Source organism: Callithrix jacchus, chromosome 13, assembly GCF_049354715.1.
Source record: "Callithrix jacchus isolate 240 chromosome 13, calJac240_pri, whole genome shotgun sequence".
In the NCBI taxonomy this organism is placed as follows: domain Eukaryota; kingdom Metazoa; phylum Chordata; class Mammalia; order Primates; family Cebidae; genus Callithrix; species Callithrix jacchus.
The window spans coordinates 90,168,138-90,188,331 of NC_133514.1; the positions used below are offsets into that span (position 1 = coordinate 90,168,138).

At 37.2% G+C, this 20,194-nt stretch overlaps 1 protein-coding gene across 8 annotated transcripts in view; it reads right to left on the minus strand.

Moving 5' to 3' along the window:
- HDHD2 (haloacid dehalogenase like hydrolase domain containing 2) overlaps positions 1 to 20,194 on the minus strand; it is a 48,014-nt gene that overhangs the window by 16,577 nt on the left and 11,243 nt on the right. For 4 of the 8 annotated variants that reach the window (XM_035270972.3, XM_035270975.3, XM_035270974.3 and 1 more), the window contains 3 exons: positions 14,192 to 14,302; positions 11,195 to 11,403; positions 7,825 to 7,909 (listed from right to left, as the gene is read on the minus strand). In XM_035270972.3, the coding sequence (XP_035126863.1) occupies positions 7,825 to 7,909; positions 11,195 to 11,403; positions 14,192 to 14,292 (395 nt within the window). In that variant the 5' untranslated portion in view covers positions 14,293 to 14,302. Of the gene's footprint in view, positions 1 to 7,824; positions 7,910 to 11,194; positions 11,404 to 14,154; positions 14,303 to 20,194 lie in introns of all 8 variants that reach the window. The other 4 variants (XM_035270976.3, XM_078348092.1, XM_035270977.3 and 1 more) reach the window with 1 other exon arrangement.

Below are 20,194 nucleotides of genomic sequence, written 5' to 3' on the forward strand. Positions count from 1 at the left end.
TGTCTAAGACCCACATTCTAAAAACTATAAAACATTGATGAGAGCAAATGTGAAAAAACAAAAAACCCAAATAAATAGAGATACATTTTATTTTCGCAGACTGGAAGATATATTATTGTACAGATATAAATACTACCCAAATCCATAGATTTAATGAAGCATAAATTTCTAACAGGCTTTGTGGAAATTAACAGGTTGATTTCAAAATCTGTATGAAATACAAGGGATGTAGAATAGCCATGAAAATCTTAAAGAATAAAGATGGAGGATATACATTACCAGATATTAAGGTTTATTATAAAGCTACAATAATCAAGACAGCGTGGAAGGGCATAAGTACAGATAAAGAATCTAGTCACTTGATTTATGTCAAAAGCACAACTGCAATTCAATGGGGAAAAGAACAGATCTTTTCAATACATGTTGCTGGAACAACTGAGTATCAACAGATAAAAATGAACTATTTTACACAATTCACAAAAATGAATTCAAAATAGATTCTACACCTAATTGTTAAAAGTAAAACAATAAAGCTTCCAGAAGAAAACACAGGAAAATATCTTCATGACCTTGGGGTAGGCAAAAATTTCTTAGAACAGAAGAAAATACTGACGAATTGAACTACATCAAAATTAAGAACTTGATGTTCTCATACTATTAAGACAGTGAAAAGGCAAAACAAAGACAGGGATATCTGTGGTACACATATCGAACCAAAGTCTCACAGACATAACACATTAAGAACTCTGATCTGTAAGTAAAAGACAACCCAATCAGAAAACATAAAAGATTTGAACGGGTGCATCAAAACAAAAAATATCCAAATGGCTAATAAATATATGAAAAGGTTTCAACATTACTCATGAGAGAAATACAAATTGAAACTGAGGCTGGATGCAATCTCTCACACCTGCAATCTCAGCACTTTGAGAGACTGGGGCAGGATGATCACTTGAGGTCAGGAGTTTGAGACCATCTAGCAACACAGCAAAACCCATTTCTACAAAAACAAATTAAAAATTATCCAGGTGTGGTGGCACACACCTGTAGTCCTAGCTACTTGGGAGGCTAAGACAGGAGGACCTCTTGAGTCCAGGAGTTTGAGGCTACAGTGAGCTATGATAGTGACACCGCACTCTAGCCTGGGTGACAGAGTGAGGCCCTATCTTTGAAAAACAACAACAACGACAACAAAATGAAAACAAAAACAAATAGAAACTCAATAAAGATACCACCATATACACCAAAGAGAACAGCTACTATTAAACAGAGAATGTGAAGCACTGGAACTCTCATTCGTAGCTAGCAAGAATGTATGACCTGGTACAATCGCTTTGGGAAACTGGCAATATTTACTAAAACTAAACAATTACCTACTCTACTATCTAGCAGTTTCACTTCTAGATATGTACCCAAGAGAACTGAATGCACATGTCCCCCAGAGGACATATACAAGAATGTTCACAGCAGTTTTTTCATAACAGCCCAAACTGGAAGCAATCCATGTCCATTAACAGCAGAATGAATAAACTGTGGAATATTCATATAATAGACTACTACTATACAAACAACAACAAAGAAGCGAAATAAAAACCAAAGTACTGGTGCATGCAAAAACATGGATAAATCTCAAAAGCAGACCAAAAAAAAAACACTATGATTCTTTGATTTCAGTCATATGAAGATTAAGAACTGGCAATAATGATAGAAGTCAGAGCAGTGGCTATCCTGGGGAAGGAGGGTACTGATTGGGAAAGGGAGCCACCTGGGATGCTGAAAATGTTCTATATCTTGGTCACCAAATGGGGGTTACATAGGTATATCAAAATGTAAAATTGTATTGAGTTACATTCTTAAAATTTGTATAACGTACAGTGCCTCTTATACCTCAATTTAGAAAAATCAGTAACAATACATTTTTTGTGGTTTATTCACATGAACTTTTTATTTAGAGTAGCAGGAACTGCCTAGTAAATATATCCTCAAACTACAAAATAAGAACAATGATTCTGATAGTCAACTCAATTCTGTATTCTATGATTTTCAGATCTGCATACAAACCTCTTCTCCCACAAACACTAATGAAATGCTTTAAATATCTCAAGTTCTGAAATCTTAAAACAATTGATCACCTCCAAAGTATTTCATAATATTTTGCAGTATGGACTATTAAGAATACTGCATAGCAGTCAACCCTTTCAAAAATGGGAAAAGCCCACAGATATATTTCTAATTTAAATCCTGCTGCTACACTTTTCTGGGATTCCTCATGCTCAGGGCTCCAAGTACTTAGAAAAGATTCAGGAGTTACTGCACAAATACAGTACTGAGGCCAATTTGTTTTCTTTCTTTTCTTCCTTTTCCTAAGGATTGAATATACTGCAGTAATTAAACTTATAATTTTTCCTTAAGAAGGAGATGGGGGAATTCAACCGTCAACAAAGACCACTTATGGTGATAAGAAGCTCATCCTGAAAAATTAAAAAAAAAAAATCTGTACATCTCAAAGACCTTTGGAGGACCTTCAAACTCTATAGCAATTATGGGAAGAATGTTATCAACAAAACTTCAAATAACATTATTCTTAAATAGCCTCTGCCTATACATTTAAATGTGAAAGTTGTGATGCCATTTCTCTTCAGGTACAATGACATTTTAATAAGCTCCTCTAGGAGCTGGAGAGCAGTTGCTCAATGTAGGAAAAAAAGGCCTCAAACTTTTTCTAGGCTAAGCAATTCTATGTAATCTTTTTCCCAAAATTCCTTTGCCTGGCAACTATACTTCTGAAAAAACAATCATAAGGAAGGCATAAATACATGTTCTCAGAAGTTTTTTAAAACGAATTTCAAAAACCTGAAATACCAACAGTAATAGGAACTTGTGACAAAGCAATTTTCATTGTACTTCTTAAAATGGAATATTCTGTAGCAATCAAATAGGTTTTAGAATAATATTTAGAAATATGACAAAGCATGCACAATACATTAGGTTTTTTAAAAACATGTTACTACATGGTATACATACATTCTAAATTTTGATGTATGGGCATAGAAACAAAGAAACTAGCTATGTGCTAAAATGTTAACTGTGGTTCTCTTTAGGTGGCAGGGTTATAAGGTAATTTTTAATTTATCTTTCTTGAGCATTTAAACTTTTCCACAATGAGGATATATTAACTTTATTTATTATTAGATATTAAGTTCAGGTTAGATTATAAGTGACCTGTTTGTCTTTTTCCTAATAGTAATCATCGAGTTCAATTATAATTGGTCCATTACCTAAATGCTCAAACTTTGCGTTTTTTGGGTTTTGGGGTTTTTCAAGGTGGAGTCTCACTCTGTCGCCTAGGCTGGAGTGCAGTGGTGCTACCTTGGCTCACTGCAACTTCTGCCTCCTGGTTTCAAGCGATTCTCCTGCCTCCGCTTCCCCAGTCAGTAGCTGAGACTACAGGCACGTACCACCACACCTGGCTAATTTTTGTACTTTCAGTAGAGACGGCGTTTTATCATGTCGGCCATGTTGGTCTCAAACTCCTGACCTCGGTTGATCCACCCACCGTGGGCTCCCAAAGTGCTAGGATTACAAGCATGAGCCACCACACCCAGCCAAACTTTGGGTTTTTCACTCTGGTATGAAGATGAAATAAAAACTTTAAGGCAGGGAAATGCAACTTAAAAACACAATGAGATATTAAAACCACTTTACTCCTGCAAGCATAGCCATTACTAAAAAGTCAAAAAACAATAGATGTTGGTGTGGACATGGTGAAAGAGGAACACTTATACACTGCTGGTGGGAATATAAATTAATGCAACCTCTATGGAAAACAGCATGGTGATTCCTTAAAGAAATAAACGTAGGGCCGGACGCGGTGGCTCAAGCCTGTAATCCCAGCACTTTGGGAGGCCGAGGCAGGTGGATCACGAGGTCAAGAGATCGAGACCATCCTGGTCAACATGGTGAAACCCCGTCTCTACTAAAAATATAAAAAATTAGCTGGGCACGGTGGCGCGTGCCTGTAATCCCAGCTACTCAGGAGGCTGAGGCGGGAGAATTGCTTGAACCCAGGAGGCGAAGGTTGTGGTGAGCCGAGATTGCGCCACTGCACTCCAGCGTGGGTAACCAGAGCGAAACTCCGTCTCCAAAAAAAAAAAAAAAAAAGAAAGAAAGAAAAGTAGATCTACCATTTGATCCAGCAATCCCACTACTAGGTATCTATCCAAAGGAAAATAAGTCACTGTATGAAAAAGACACATGCACACGTGTGTTTACTGCAACGCAATTCACAACTGCAGAGATGTGAAACCAACCTAAGTGCCCATTGGCCAATGAGTCGGTAAAAATATACATGTGGCATATATACACCATGGAGTACTACTCAGCCATAAGAAGGAAAAAAGAATAATGTCTTTTGCAGTGACCTGGATGGAGCTGGAGGCCATTATTCTAAGTGAAGTAACTCAGAAATGGAAAAACAAAGACTGTATGTTCTCACTTATAAGCGGGAGCTAAGCTATGAGTAAGAAAAGGCAAACAGGGTGGTATAATGAACTCTGGAGACTCGGAAGAGGAGGGGTGGGAGGAGGTATGGGATAAAAAACTATATATTGGGGATAATGTACACTACTAGAGTAATGGCTGCACTAAAATCTCAGAATTCACCACTGTATAATTCAGCCATGTAACCAAAAACCACTTGTACTCCAAAAGCTATTGAAATTTTTTTTAAATTAAAAAAAATTTTTAATTTTAGTATAAGGTAATATAAGTAATACTGCTATGGATATTCACACTAATGAATCACACAATATTACTAGGGAAGAAGGCAAATCAATAAAAACATACAGTATAAAACATACAAAAATAATACTATATACTATTTAGGAATATCTACTTACATGTTATAAAGAAATACATAAAAATGATAAACACTAAATTAGTAATCCTAATTACCTATGGGTCCTGGTTGATAATATTGGGAAGGGATACATCAGGGTGTCAAACGTGTCAATAATTTCTGTTTCTCAAAATGGTTGATAGGCCTACAGGTATTCATTACATTGTTCTTTATATCTTTCAGTACTGGGTAAAAGGAAAAAAAAAAAGCTACCAATGGCTCTTTGGATTTGAATGTTTTATAAAATTCATACTCATATCATATCTATCAGCTATAACTGAGTCATATCCTTCCTCAAAATCAATTCTTTAAAATCTATTGTCACAAGGTGTGTTGCTCACGCCTGTAATCCCAGCACTTTGGGAGGCTGAAGTGGGCAGATCACTTGAAGTTAGGAGTTCAAGACCAGCCTGGCCAACATGGTAAAACCACACCTCTACTAAAAATACAAAAATTAGTTGGGTGTAGCAGCATGCACCTGCAGTCCCAGCTACTTGGAAGGCTGAGACATAAGAATCGCTTGAACCCAGAAGGCAGAGGTTGCAGTGAGCCGAGATAGCACCACTGCACTCCAGCCTGGGAGACAGAGCGAGATTCAACCTCAATAAAAAACGTCTATTCTCAATTCCATTTATGCATCTAAGAGATATTTGTAGAAAGGCTGTACTATGCATTTTTGTGGAGGGCTATCCATCAAAAACACGGTAAATAAGATGCAGCGTAATGTGAAGGTTGATGTATCTGCTTTGATGTAATGTGCCCCTGAAGCTGGCATGCAATGGGCTTTAAAATCCAATGTTTATTGTCATTATCAGCCTAAACAGTAATTTAACTAATCGGTGGTTCATTTGAGATGTCTACATTTGCCACACACAATCCAAACAGCTGCAGTCATTGGTTGGAAGGCAGTCCCTGTGGAAACATCAATATGCAAAGAAGGGCAAGACCTAAAATCCTTCTGTTAACTCTCCACCCAGCTGTTACGTGCATTTTTGAAATTAGAGTTGACCTATAAGTACACTGTAATGTTTTAAAATGTAGTGTTTAAAAAATCAGTATGGTTAGGAAAGTGTACTAATTAGACAGCATCCAAGCAATTACAAAGTCAGTATTATGTCAACATACATTTTTATTACCCTGATTCTAGTATTCATCTAAGACACAGACCTCTCAATTTCCTATTAAATATGTCCTTCCCAAATTACCAGCTAAAATCAATATCTTTTCCTTGAATTCTGTGGTTAAATAAATGAGTGAAAGGTAGAAGGAATAAATTCAGAAGAAATAATGGCAGATTCTCTGTTTCAAATGAAAACTGATACTGGCACAGTTGTAGAACTTACTTAAGGAGCAGATGGCATAGTCTCTCCCCACTCAACCAAAAGCCAAAGTAGGATAATTGAAAAAGTAGGGGAAGCAAAAGTCATTTTAATATCTTATACACTGAAGTACATCTTCAAGTGAGCTGGCATAACAGTGAATGTCCAGGAAATAATTACAGTAAACAGATACTGAACAACTATAAAAAGTGAGTTTGCTCCTTTTAAACAAGGGCTTGACTATCATAGTGACTAGAGTCACAAATAAAAGTGGCTAGAGTCATAAATAAATGTTTATAGTTTCCTATAAATATTCTAATTCTGTAGTATATCCATGAAGAAATGAATTCTATATAATGTATAAGTTAGAATGGTTCTTATAGACCCTTGCACTGGTAAGAAAATTCTGGGTTTTATAAATAGCATTCCTGCAGTTAAATACAAAAACTTTACCAGGCTATTAAAAATTTTTTTCTAAGCTAGTTCAATATATCTCTATGTAACATTTTGAACTATATACTTGACATACATTCAAAGGTAAATTATACTGTTTAATGGTTTAACAAGAGATAAAAGGCAAAACATGAAAAATTACAAAATCCAAAGGAAAAAGTTGCAATTTCATTCTACAGCAGATCTGCAGATAAATTCTGATCCAATTTATCTTGGGAAGTATGAGAACAAGTATTATGCAGCCTTCCTTTTAGAAGTAGCAGCAAAAAGTTCATTTAAGTGAAATGTACACATTAACTGAAGATTTATAACATTTTATGTACTAGTTCTTCTTCTACCCACAGCCATTGATGTCTCTCAGCTTGGATATTCCGCAGGCCAAACCTAAACTCGTCACTTCTTAAATCCCAAACCAAGAGTTCTTAATCTTACTTGCTCAGGTTAGAAATCTGGATGTACCCTTGTGGCACTCTTCTACTTCACTGACTAAACTCCAAAGCAAGACATGTTGATGGTATCTGAATCTGTTTTTCTTCATCCCCACTGCCACTATTCCAGCTCACTCGTATCATTACCACTCATCAAATAAATTTCTTTTAAAGTGTGGTCAAATGTGTCAACTCTTTTCCATAGCCTGGATTCTCACTGGAGGTAGAATCACATTTATTGTTTTTGGTGAATTATCCTGGATAATGTTTTCCTTCAGAAATTAGCATAGTAAATGGAGAATCACAGGAGTAATAATAAAAGAAAAAACTGCTGATCAGGCATGCTGGCAAATGTCTGTAATCCCAGCACTTCGAGTGGCTGAGGTGGGAAGATGGCTTGAGCCCAGGAGTTCGAGACCATCTTGGGTAACACGGCGAAATCCCATCCCTACTGAAAATACAGAAACTGAGATGGGAGGACCACTCAAGCCTGAGTGACAGAGTAAGACCCCATCTCAAAAACAAAATAAAAACAAAAAAACATATCATACACACAAAAAAGTCAAGATAGTAATAAATATTATTTTACATTGATCTTGAAGATGTCTGTCCTAATGTGCAATTTCGGTGCCCAGAAAGTAAAACACATAAACCTGTTCATGATCATGACAAAGGAAAGGAAGAAGGGGACTATATGATCAGTTGAAAAATAAATAGTTAGATTTACCGGAATGCTTGATTCAGAATTTGATAATGAAAATGTTCTGGTGCCAATCCTATGACCACAGCATTAGGATCACTTGTTTTTATTCCTGGGAATAAAAAAAAATATAATTGTTCAAAATGCAATTAAAAGCAATGTCACATTTAAAACAAAATAGTTCTAGTCAATCAAGTACAAACTTTTGCTATAGCCATAATCTAAAATTTAACAAATTATCCTCCCCAGTATGTTTTGGAAGTACAAGAGTACATAGAGGGAGAGGGAGAGGGAAACAGGGGTTGGGAGGGAGAAAGAAAGAAGGAAAATCTAATATTTTTCCATATTCCTTGTACACAGTCTACAGGTACTCAGTAACCAGAAGATCTGAATTGAAAATTGTAACCTGATGTCCTTAAATAACAATTTCTTATGTTAAAATGCTTTACTGATTATAATCAACAAGAACTGCCATGAGTTCCCTATGAATTATCAGATCGATAGCAACAAATAAGGGACTGAAAATCTAAGAGGCAAGGGAAATTAGACTTTCTAATTGACACAACTGAGGTTAACATGTTCATTATTAATATGAAATGCACTGCAGAGTCTACAGTTTTCTACATAATGCTAATCTACTTTTAGTTTCAGAATTTTTTTTTAAATTAAAGGCCTTGGCATTTTATAACAGAACTTCAGACATGACAATCAAACAAGTACATTCTCCATAATTATTAAAAGTCTGATTAAAGATTCCATGGATTATCCATAAACCAATTCCTATTTGCCTCTCTTATTGGATGCACATATCCAGGCTTTCCAACTTCCTCCTTACCAGTAGCCATGAGTATTCGCTAGTAGTTTCTTTGCTAACACAATAAGCTATTCCAGACTCATATAATGTCTGTCCAGATCTGAAATCAGTAATTTTTCCAAAGAACTACAATGGGAAATGACAGTAGATACCACAGTCTGAGCACTGCATTATCACTGTTTTAGGCCCTTCCAGTGGAGGATTTCATAGTATGTATTATTTAAGAGAAAAAAGGTGTTGATAACTATATTTTCTATTTAAAAGTAGTAATCCACAACTTTTATTTAACTTACTTGATTTTTACATTTGCATCTCTTTTTACTGACTATTAAAATCTAATAGTTAGGCTGGGCGCAGTGGCTCAAGCCTGTAATCCCAGCACTTTGGGAGGCCAAGGCGGGTGGATCATGAGGTCAAGAGATCGAGACCATCCTGGTCAACATGGTGAAACCCCGTCTCTACTAAAAATACAAAAAATTAGCTGGGCATGGTGGCGCGTGCCTGTAATCCCAGCTACTCGGGAGGCTGAGGCAGGAGAATTGCCTGAACCCAGGAAGCGGAGGTTGCCGTGAGCCAAGATCAAGCGAAACTCCATCTCAAAAAAAAACAAGGAAACAAAAAAACTAATAGTTACTACTTCACTTTGTCGTGTATATGCCTTGGGGAGAAATGCCAAATGTGGGTGAAGGGGAGAAGGAAAGAAAAGCACACTGCCATGTGTGTTCCTACGCAACTGTCTTGCATGCTCTGCTCATGTACCCCCAAACCTAAAATCCAATAAAAAATTAAAAAAAAAACAAAAAACAAAAAAAAACAGTATTACTAATAACAATAAGACTCCTGAATGAAGTTTAAGATCTCTTTGTAGTTCTTTTGTCCTTAGAATTTATCCATCCCACTATAAATGAACAGGTCAAAAAACTGCACTTTAAAGTTATTTAAAGTAATTCTTTTCTCTGAGTGGTGATGACATCAGCCTGATACAGAGTTAAGTTCATTTCTATTTAGAGGCTGGTTTTTCACTTGTTGTCTTTTCGTTACATAAAATATTCATATGGTTCCAGAGTCAAAATATGTAATGGGGACTTTTTAAGAAGCCTCCTCTCTTGATCCATCCCTCCTCCCTCGCTTCCCCTTTAGGTAACCATTTTTATTAGCTTTTCATTTATCCTTCTTTGACTTCCTTTTACAAATACAAGACAAAATATGTATATCCATTTTCTTTTCATTTTCCTACACAGAAAATGTGTAAAGATTTCTACACCTTACTTTTTTCATTTAATACATCCTATGCAGAGTACTCCTTAATCAAGAGATAGCACTCATCATCATTATTTAATTTTCAGCTACAAACCTTTCCATTTTGTGAATATATCAGTTTATTCAATCAGTCCCTTCTGATAAACATTTAGGTTGTTTCCAATATTTTGTCATTACAAATAAGGTACTAATGAATAACCTTATTCATGTCATTGTGTATTTTTATAACTATATTTTAAAGATCGATTCCTACAAGTGCTGCTTCATATGTAATTTTGCTAGCTACTGCCAAATTCCTCTCCATAGGCTTCATGTCATTTTATATTCCCATCTGCACTCAGATGCTTTTTTAAAATTTATTTTTATTGCATTTTAGGTTTTGGGGTACATGTGCAGAACATACGAGATAGTTGCATAGGTACACACGTGGCAGTGTGTTTTGCTGCCTTCCTCCCCTTCACCTACATTTGGCATTTCTCCCCGTGCTATCCCTACCCTGTTCCCCCCAGATGCTTTTAATAAATTTATTTTCTGTTTAATTCAGCCAAAATTTGTTTCTATTTCTTGCAAATAGTAATTCTGATTGGTACATTGTTGTATTTCCTATTAGTACTAGTGTTGAGGTCTGCCCAACTCTATAGCCACGCTGAACTTATACCCCATTTTCTATCTTGTGTCATTTCACTCTGAGTATCCTCTCTGAAAAGAGGCAATGTGGCAAAGCTTCACGAAACTATGATATTCTTCCAGAATCTGTTGACTTTTCCAAAGAGAAACACTTTTCTCTTGATTGAAAAATATTTCATGTTCACTTGTAAAAACTTCACACTATCCAGAATGACATCCACTTTAAACAAAGAGATCCTGGCATATCTCATTTAATCAGGTTAATATAGTGGTTCCTGCATTGAGGATTAGATTACAATACTCAAAGTAATTTTGACCTGTGTTTTTTCAAACTATGAGCTGTGATCTAGATTATAAAACGAATTTGGAGGGCTCTATGCAGCACCATAATCAAATAAACAATCAAACCAAAAAGAAAACAAAATACATGTTATACAGCAAGAATGAGTATTGCTTAACTTACATAAAGACACACATATAGATAAGTATTAGGTTACTATGTAATGTGTTTCTCTTACTATGGGTTACAGTCAAAAAAGGTTTGGGAAATGCCAGTTTAGATTCAAACTATCAGTATTACCAAATATTCAGTAATAACAGGGAAATCAGAATAAACATCTCTAAACATCCAGTTTTAAAAATTATTTGTAAGTACATATAAAGATCTAATTTTTAAACTTTCCAAATCTTCCCGACCTTTGAAATCAGGTAGTGCCCGATCGTCAACTAGCAGCATGGGTCTGACTTGTTTCTGCTCTAATAAACTTCTAGCTGCAGTCAGAGATGTGAATATTTCATCTTCAGAGATATCAAATTCCAATTTTCTCAACCTTTCCAACAGGTCTTGCTTGCTCTCTTTGGTCGTATTGGTCACAAACCTAACGATTACAGAAGTACCACGTAACCTAGAGAAGCAAAATTCACAAGTCAAAAGGCAGCTTTTACATTCTGGCCCCATAAAACCTCCTAATTTGTTAAAACGGTGTCAACTGTTTTTATGGCCAAAAGGTTTTATTGTGGTTGTTTTTAAAAAAAAAACAAAAACAAAAAAATTATCCAGAGTTGCTTACAAATTATCTACACCCTGTGGGCAGCTGCACTTCCAAAGGCTGTAAAGTCGAACTGTTAAAGCTGTTTACCTTTTCTGAGGACCTTTTATACTTTGACTGCATTCTACTGCACAGTTTAGTAAAGGAGAGAACAAAAAAACTCATACAAATATGAGAGGTGAAAGGTATTTTAGAGATTATCTACTGGTGCCACCCTCTCTTCTTAAGGATGAAAAACTAGAGGCCTAGAGAAGTTAAGCGATTTGCCCAGCTTTATACAGCCGGGTGGCAGTAAAGCTGAGACAATAACTCCATATTTAGGTATCTTGGTACAGTATTTGATCTCCTACACTAAGAGAGCAGAAGACACCTCAGAATATCTTTAGAGACTGGCTAAGCTCTAATGGGTTACTAAGTTTATAAAGAGAAACTACCTGGATAGCTCAAAGCAACATTCTATTTTTATAGACCAAAATCTGTTTTCCCTTCAAACTACTTATATCCACGATTGATTTGATTCCAAGATGTGCTCTTGAAACCTAAACTGGCAATCAGGTATCAGAGAAAGAATTCATGATAGTCTAACCTTCTTTAAAAGCGTAAATTATTTTCTTGGTCCTATAGTGTTTCAATAAAAAATTTAAAAATAATTTTAATTTAGTTACAATTTAGATTTTTATATCAATACCCTGTTGCTTTTATTTTATACTTGCCCCCAAAAGGCTGCAAGGCATGAAAGTGATAATCACAATTTAAAATCAAGCAAGTAAATAAAAAAGAGACTTTTAAATACTTACCCAGGCTGGGCGTGGTGGCTCACGCCTGTAATCCCAGCATTTTGGGAGGCCAAGGTGGGTGGATCACAAGGTCAGGAGTTTAAGACTAGCCTGGCCAACATGGTGAAACACCGTCTCTACTAAAAATACAAAAATTAGCTGGGTATGGTGGCGCATGCCTATAATCCCAGCTACTCAAGAGCCTGAGGCAGGAGAATTGCTTGAAGTGGGACCTAGGAGGCAGAGGTTGCAGTGAGCTGAGATTGCGCCACTGTACTCCAGCCTGGGCCAGAGTGAGACTCTGTCTCAAAAAAAAAATTCACCCAAAGAACGTTAAGTAAATTTATATGATCAAATAATTCACTGTAATTATGATTACCTCTATAATATCTGTGTGGTCTCTTCTCTACAAAACATATTAAATTTGCTTGTTCATCTCTTAAGAAATTGATTACTTCTATTTACTATTATCCTAAAAATGAAGAAGTCTAAGTACTCAAATAATCACTATTTTTAATTTTTTTTAACTTTTCATTTTACTAGTCCCTAAATTTCTCTTAGTCTATTTGTTTTTACAGAAACTAAAGCTGGCGGTGCTAGTACAGTGATTTTTCTGGGATGAGAACCTATCAGTGCCAGCAACATGACAATTTATAGGCTCCTGCCCCTCCAGAATGACAGGTTTATAATTCACACAGCTACTTAGAGATGTCATTGTTCACCAGATATAAAAAGATTTTTCTTTCAATCTACAGTAAAAAGCTCATCTTTAAAGCAGTAAAAGCTCTGTCCAATAGGAGCACACTTATTAACAGGCATCCAGCTAACTCAGAGAAAAACCATGCCAAGGAGTTAAGATAAAGTCCAACTGTGCAACAGATATTTTTTTCACTTTAAACAACATGTCGTCCACTACTTCTCCACCTATAAAATGAACATTACGACTCCTAATTGGTAACTTCCAACTGATTCCTGTCAGATATATAAGTATGTCAGATATATAAGTATTTCTTCATTCCCCAAATGAAAGGTAAGCTCCTTGAAAGAATGTGAGGTTTGTGTCAATCTTTTGGCTTAATAACTGGCACTGTGATATGAGTCAGTATATTTTCTGATTAACACCATACTATGAACATTTTAAGGTTGGCAAATATGTACCACATACTAAGTACTGCTGAGTTGAAAACTTCTCTAAATTATTTTAGGATAAAGATGCTCAATACAGGTTATTAGTTCTGTTGCGATGAGGTGGTAGTGTTTTTTTCAGGACACCCAGAAGCAAACATTCTCATCCCATTTACTTGAAAACACTTTTACTGGGTATCTCATTTGTATCCAGACTTCTGTTTAGTATTGTAGTTGGTAGATGAGAAATGTAAGACAGTCCTTAGCCTTTAAAAGCGTTTAGTTGAGGGAAATAATTCTAAAAATTCAAGTTCTTTAGCTAAACTTTATATGAGCAGTTGCACACTCAATGTTAGATCTTAGGGAAAACAGGAGAGAGCAGCACCATGCCTGTCTGTGTTTTATTTTGTGATTCCAGGATTCATTTGTGATTTTTTTCTAATGGGATTTATTCCACACTATAGAATCTTGAGTTGTCATTCCCACATTTACATTACTGACTTAGAAAACGACACATACATAGAACAAAAAGACTGGATCAAAAGGCCAAACCTAATAAAGGCTTAGAAAACAGTTTGGAGGAAATTATAATGCATACATCTTCTAGCTAAACCCAAGGCAGTTCCTATATATGGTAAGTTGGTAAAATGCCATCTTAAGGCCATCCATTTAGCTAATGATCTGCCGTGGTAAAAATGGCACTTACAAACATATTTGTCAGCTGAACCTGGAGAATAGCTTGCCTTTTAAGAGCTTCCTGTGCGCCTGGCACAGCTGCATCTTCAATGTGAAGTGTGCCACTGAGATCTACCAAAACAGCTTTTAATGCACGGCGTGCTGCCATCCTTCATTCCCTAGGAGAAAGCAAATGAAATTAAAAATACAGTTTAGGAAACAATGGACAATTAAAAACTGGTAAGTCTTCAAAAATATCACTCGTACCCAGAAAGATCCTGCTTAGTGTTAAGCTGCTTGCTTCCATTTTGGAAAAAATTGGTTTTAAAAATTACAAATCCAAAATTTGATCCATAAAACTTTTACAATACTTTAAAAAAAAACACTGAAATTAAAACTCTAGGAAGGAAAATGCTTACAGAGATATCCTTACTTATTTTCAGGGTTTTTAAAAGAACTCTGGTGAAAAATTCATTCATTTATTTTTCAACATGAGAATAATGTACTCTAAACAATAGGTAAATGAAAGGATTAAGTCATTAGCAAAGTCTTTTTTATCTTTGGTTACGTAAAATGAAAATATTCTAATTGCCCTTTTTTGCTGCTGTATCCTGTAACAGAATACGTGGCTCTCCCTCGTCCAACACTGCCACCTCTTCCTTCTGCTGCTCCTGGTGCAGACATGGTACCTTTTTTGTGAAGTGGCAGCTGAGGAGACTCAGGCAGTCACTACGGACAACAAAAAGCCCAAAGAAGAAGTCAAAACTGAGAACAATGATTGTATTAATTTGAACGTGGCAGGGCAGGATGGTTCTGTGGTTCAGTTTAAGATTAAGAGGCATACACCACTTGGTAAACTAATGAAAGACTATTGTGAATGACAGGGATTGTCAGGGAGGCAGATGAGATTCCGATTCGATGGGCAATCAATCAATGAAACAGACACACCTGCACACTTGAAAATGGAGGATGAAGACACAATGCATGTATTCCAGCAGCAGAGAGAAAGTGTCTAGCAAAAAGGGAATCTATTTATTTACTCCAGAATTCTGTTCTTATGGACCAAGATTACATTCTTAATCAGAAAATGGCAATTTGATTCCACCACATCCTGCTGACTAGTTTTCTCTATTCTTTCACTTCCTCCTTCCCTATTCCTTTACTGTACATAAAGTAATGGTATAGTTTCACAAGCATATTGTATTTCTTTTTAACTAAATAGCCAATGGTACATTCCGATTGACATCAGGTAGAGGTGAGATGGGGAAAAATACTGATTCTGTGAAAATACCCTTTCTCCATTAGGGGCATGTTCATTCAGCTATCTTCATATTTCAGGAAGTTACTTTGCTCTGTTTTAACAACAACAACAACAACAACAACAAAACATTAAAATTCCTGCATATCTTGTTCAATTGGAGAATTTTACTGTTTTTAATTTATCAATGTAAAATCAAGGACAATTTTATAACTTTTGTGTAGCTGTTACATGTAGGGCAATCTGTCTTTAAGCAGAGATAAATTACTCTTAAAAAAAAAAAAGAATCCTAGAGAGTGTTCCCTTCAAGTCAAGCATCTTGATGTTTAAATAACCTTCTTGTTAAAAAAAAGAATAGGGCTGGGTGCAGTGGCTTGGCACTTTTAGGAGGCTGAGGTGGGTGGATCACTTGAGGTCAGGAGTTCAAGATCAGCCAACATGGTGAAACTGCATCTCTACCAAAAATACAAAAGTTAGCTGGGCATGGTGGCAAGCACCTGTAATCCCAGCTACTCAGGAGGCTGAGGGATGAGAATCTCTTGAACATGAGAGGCAGGGGTTACAGTGAGCTGAGATATTGTGCCATTGCACTCTAGCCTCAGGGACAGCATGAGACTCTGCCTCAAAAAAAAAAAAAAGAAATCGGGTATGTGGCTAAGGAGTTACCAGTACTTTTAGATTAAATTTCAAGTTACACAGTAATTTTACAGTAAGGAGATAGTTTTCTTACCTTACAATGTACAACTTTCCCTTCCTATATTTTCTTTTTTTAAAATTGCATTATAAGCTGCGTGTGGTGGCTCATGCCTGTAATCCTAGCACTTTGGGAGGCCGAGGTGGGTTGTTGATTGCCTGAGCTCAGGAGTTCGAGAGCAGCCTGGGTAACAGGATGAAACCCCATCTCTACTAAAAATACAAAAACTTAGCCAAGCGTGGTGGTGCACCTACTCCCAGCTACTCAGGAGGCTGAGGCATGAGAACAGCTTGAACTCAGGAGGCAGAGGTTGCAGTGAGCCAAGCTCATGCCACTGCACTTCAGCCTGGGTGATACAGTGAGACTCTGTCTCAAAAAAAAAAAAATTACATTATGAGCTATCTCATATACAGAGTGTAAGATATATATGATTTAAAAATAATAAGGAGGTAGGTAAGAACAGTATGGAAACTAAAAAGAAGATGGTACTTTCATCTTTAGTTTTTTTTAAAAAAAATCAAACCATTTATTCAGTCATTTCTTCTTTCTATTTGCTTGTTTTTATAACAAAGTCTGTTAGACATACAAAAAGATATCAAAGATGCTTCAGGAACCCCCTTCACCTATTCTTCAGCTTCAAAAATAAAACACAAGATTAGCTGGAGCTCTCTGTATACACTCTGTCATCCAATTCCCCCTTCTACCCCTGTCCAAGGTAGCCACTCTTTATGATATATTTAAGGCTTTGTATTAATATTAATGGTACTCTGTGTACACTTAGTAACTTGCTTTATCAGTCCAGATTGTATGTTTGAGATGTTAACACATGTAGTTATAGTTCCTTTATTTTCACCCCTGTATGATACTCCATTGTATAAATACATCATGATTTAATTATCTGTCTTCCCAATCATGGACATTCAGGTAATGTTGCATATTTTAATATAATAGAGTGTTTCTACGAACATCCTTGCACCTGTCTCCCAGTAAACACGAGTGTGAGCATTTCTTTCAGGTGTGGCTGGGTAAGGGTGTGTGTTCATCTTCTCCCTTATAGGATTTGCTAGGTTGCCCTGTTCATTCCTATCTTCATAGGGCAAATGTTGATGGAGCATCTTCTACATCTCAATCCCTAGTGTAGCAGCAGAGCTGCAGGAGCCATCTCTTTTAAAGGGTGAAGAACAGGCAAAGGGTCCATGCTCAGCTAGAAAGAAGCTGGGGAGATGTTACGTGAGAAATTATAAATAATTTGTAGAAAATGCCGTGGGAAGAGCTTTCAGGTACCTTGTTGAATCTTATCTTGGGACAGACAGCAGGTGGCTGGAAGATTCTCCTCCTGGCTAGCTGCCTATGAGACACAATCGAGAGCTCAGGCCTGGCAGTCAGCAAGCCTGGGTACTGATCCTGGTTCTACCTCAAATTCACTGTGTGACCTTGGCCAAATTACCCTCTCCAGGCCTGTTTCTCCTCAACACGTGGAGCAGGGAGGCAGATGAAGCCTCAATCTTTACCTACTGCCTCCAGCAGATGGAGTCAATGTGCTGCACTACTCCCCAGAGCCTTGATTTTTTTCCCCTTTAACACATGGGTTTGTTAATCCCCACTGGGCCCACCTCCCACGGCTGCCAGGAGTACTCTAGATTGTCCAGTGTTACTCTTTGAAATGAATCGGAAAGATGAGCCACTCATTTCTGCTGAGTGGCTGCAACCACCCAGCTCCCATTCCAAGTCAGTGATTTCCAAACACAATGTATAAATATTAAAAAAAAAACAGAGCAAACCCCAGAACTAACGCAAACTGCTGGTAATCACTGACTACTGATTAGCATGTACAGTGGACATGGACTGGGTATACTGAAGGAAAAAATGTATTTTTCTGCAAGATAGAGCTATCAGCATGGGCTGGGCTAGGGAGGAAAGCAGAGCCGAGACACAAAGATGGGACTCTGGTTGAATCCAAAGGCCCCACCAGCCAGGAAGGAAGGCCCCATGCCTGCTCTCCCAGGCTGCTCTGTTCACTATACATGTTCCCCAAATCTAAGCTGGGTTTCCACTCACCCAGCTCGAACCTGGGCCCCAACTGAGGGAGATGCAGATGATGGGGAAAGTGGAGCCAGGTAGTAAGGGTCAGACAGGTTCAAGGTTAGCTGAGTGACCTTGGGCAAGTGCATTCAATATCCTAAGCCTCCATTTCCTCATCTGTAGAGGAGGAGGGAGGAGGAGAAGGAAGGAGGAGGAAGGAGGAAAGAGGAGGAGGAATAGGGGTAAGAGGAGGAGGAGAAAGAGGAAGAAAAGGAGGAAGAAGAGAAGAAAGAGGAAGACAAGGAGGAAGAAGAAGAGGAAGAAGCAGCCGCAGAAAAGGAAGAGGAGGAGTTGTCTTACAGGATTCTGAGCATTCAGTAAGTCAAGGAAAATGCCTCCTAGTGGTTAGTACACAGTAGGTAAAAATTATGAGACCTCTTCCTCCCCACTAATCATGATGTGACAGATCCCTCCCCGCAAGTATGGCCTGGGGCCACAAACTACAAGAAAGGAGCCAAAGAGGCACCTGGGAGGAATCTATGGAGACTGAAGAAGAAAAGTAAAACCAGCTCCCATATTTGGATGCTGTGTATGTTCTGCACTGTGCAAAGAGCTCTGCAATCTTTATCGCTTCATTCAAGCTCCTCAGCAACCCTACAGTTGAGGAAACAAGCATTGAGAAGTTGCTAACTTGCCCATGTTTTTAGTTTTGACTATGAACCATGTTTGTGTTTTACATGTTTAAATTTAAGTAAACCAGTCTCAAAATGGAAGAAAAACAGAGACAAATTAAACTAGCTAGAAAAGCTGTTACATCTAACACTCTGATTCTATTCCTTCAAAAGGATATATTCAAAGAGCAAAACAAATTGCAAGGAAATCTTGAACTTACTTCATAGACTAGTTGGTAACAGTAGCAGTATGACTTCAAAACTATTTTGTGTGTACCACAGAGTTGAGGAAATGAGTAAAGATGTTGATGTTAAAAAAAAAATCCGGGTTCTCAAGTGGAAGAAAAGAGATATAAACACAGAATGGGAGGAGAGGAAGAACCTGTAGTATTGATTTAGAATTGGAGGTGTCATTATGAATTCATGCTTTAAATACATATAGGACAAGCGCGTTGGCTCACACCTGTAATCCCAGTACTTAGGGAGGCCGAGGCAGGTGGATCACTTGAGGTGAGAAGTTTGAGACCAGCTTGGCCAACATGGTAAAACCCCGTTTCTACTAAAAATACAAAAATTAGCTGTGCAGTGACAGGCACCTGTAGTCCCAGCTACTTGGGTGGCAGGAAAATCGTTTGAACCTAGGAGGTGGAGGTTGTGGTAATCTGAGATTGTCACTGCACTCCAGCCTGGGCAATGGAGTGACACTCTGTCTCAAAAAAAAAAAAAAAAAAGTATGTCTTAGCTCTGTCACTAAAAGAACCAAGAAGCAATAACACTCCAAAAGTGCTGAGCACACTAAAATCTACTGAAAAAAACCAGGACTGGAGCAGGGAAAGCCTAAGTAGAGGCTGGAATACATTGTTTCAGCTGGTCATAGAAGACACAGGACAGGGACAAAGGAGCCAGTTTCAAGAGATTTCGACTGGCCAAATATGGACAATTTGAACATCAAAATAAAAACAAAAAAAAAAATGAGAAGAGGACAGACTGAATTGAAAAACAAAAGGGATGAGAAAGGGTAAAGCCTTTCACAGAAGAATGCCAATTAATAAATGTAGTAAGAATGCTAGAAATAGAAAATCAACATTTTATGACCACTATGGAATAACTGATACAGGGAAAAATTATCAAGGCATGCTAGAACCACTGGATGAAAAACTGTTGCAGAATATTCCTCCAGGTTCAATGAATCACTCACATATTCAGCAGAAAATATTCCTTTACAGTGGAAAAACCTGCCAGATATACCTTAAACCAAACGATCAAATTAACACCATTAAGAACGGGACAAACCAACACGATGTGCTTCCTGAGAGAGACAATCTCACCTATGTAGGATTCCTACTGAAAATGTTCAACCCAAGTTGAGTCATAAGGAAAAAATCAGGCAATTCTAATTAAAGAAAACTGTGCAAAACAATTGGCT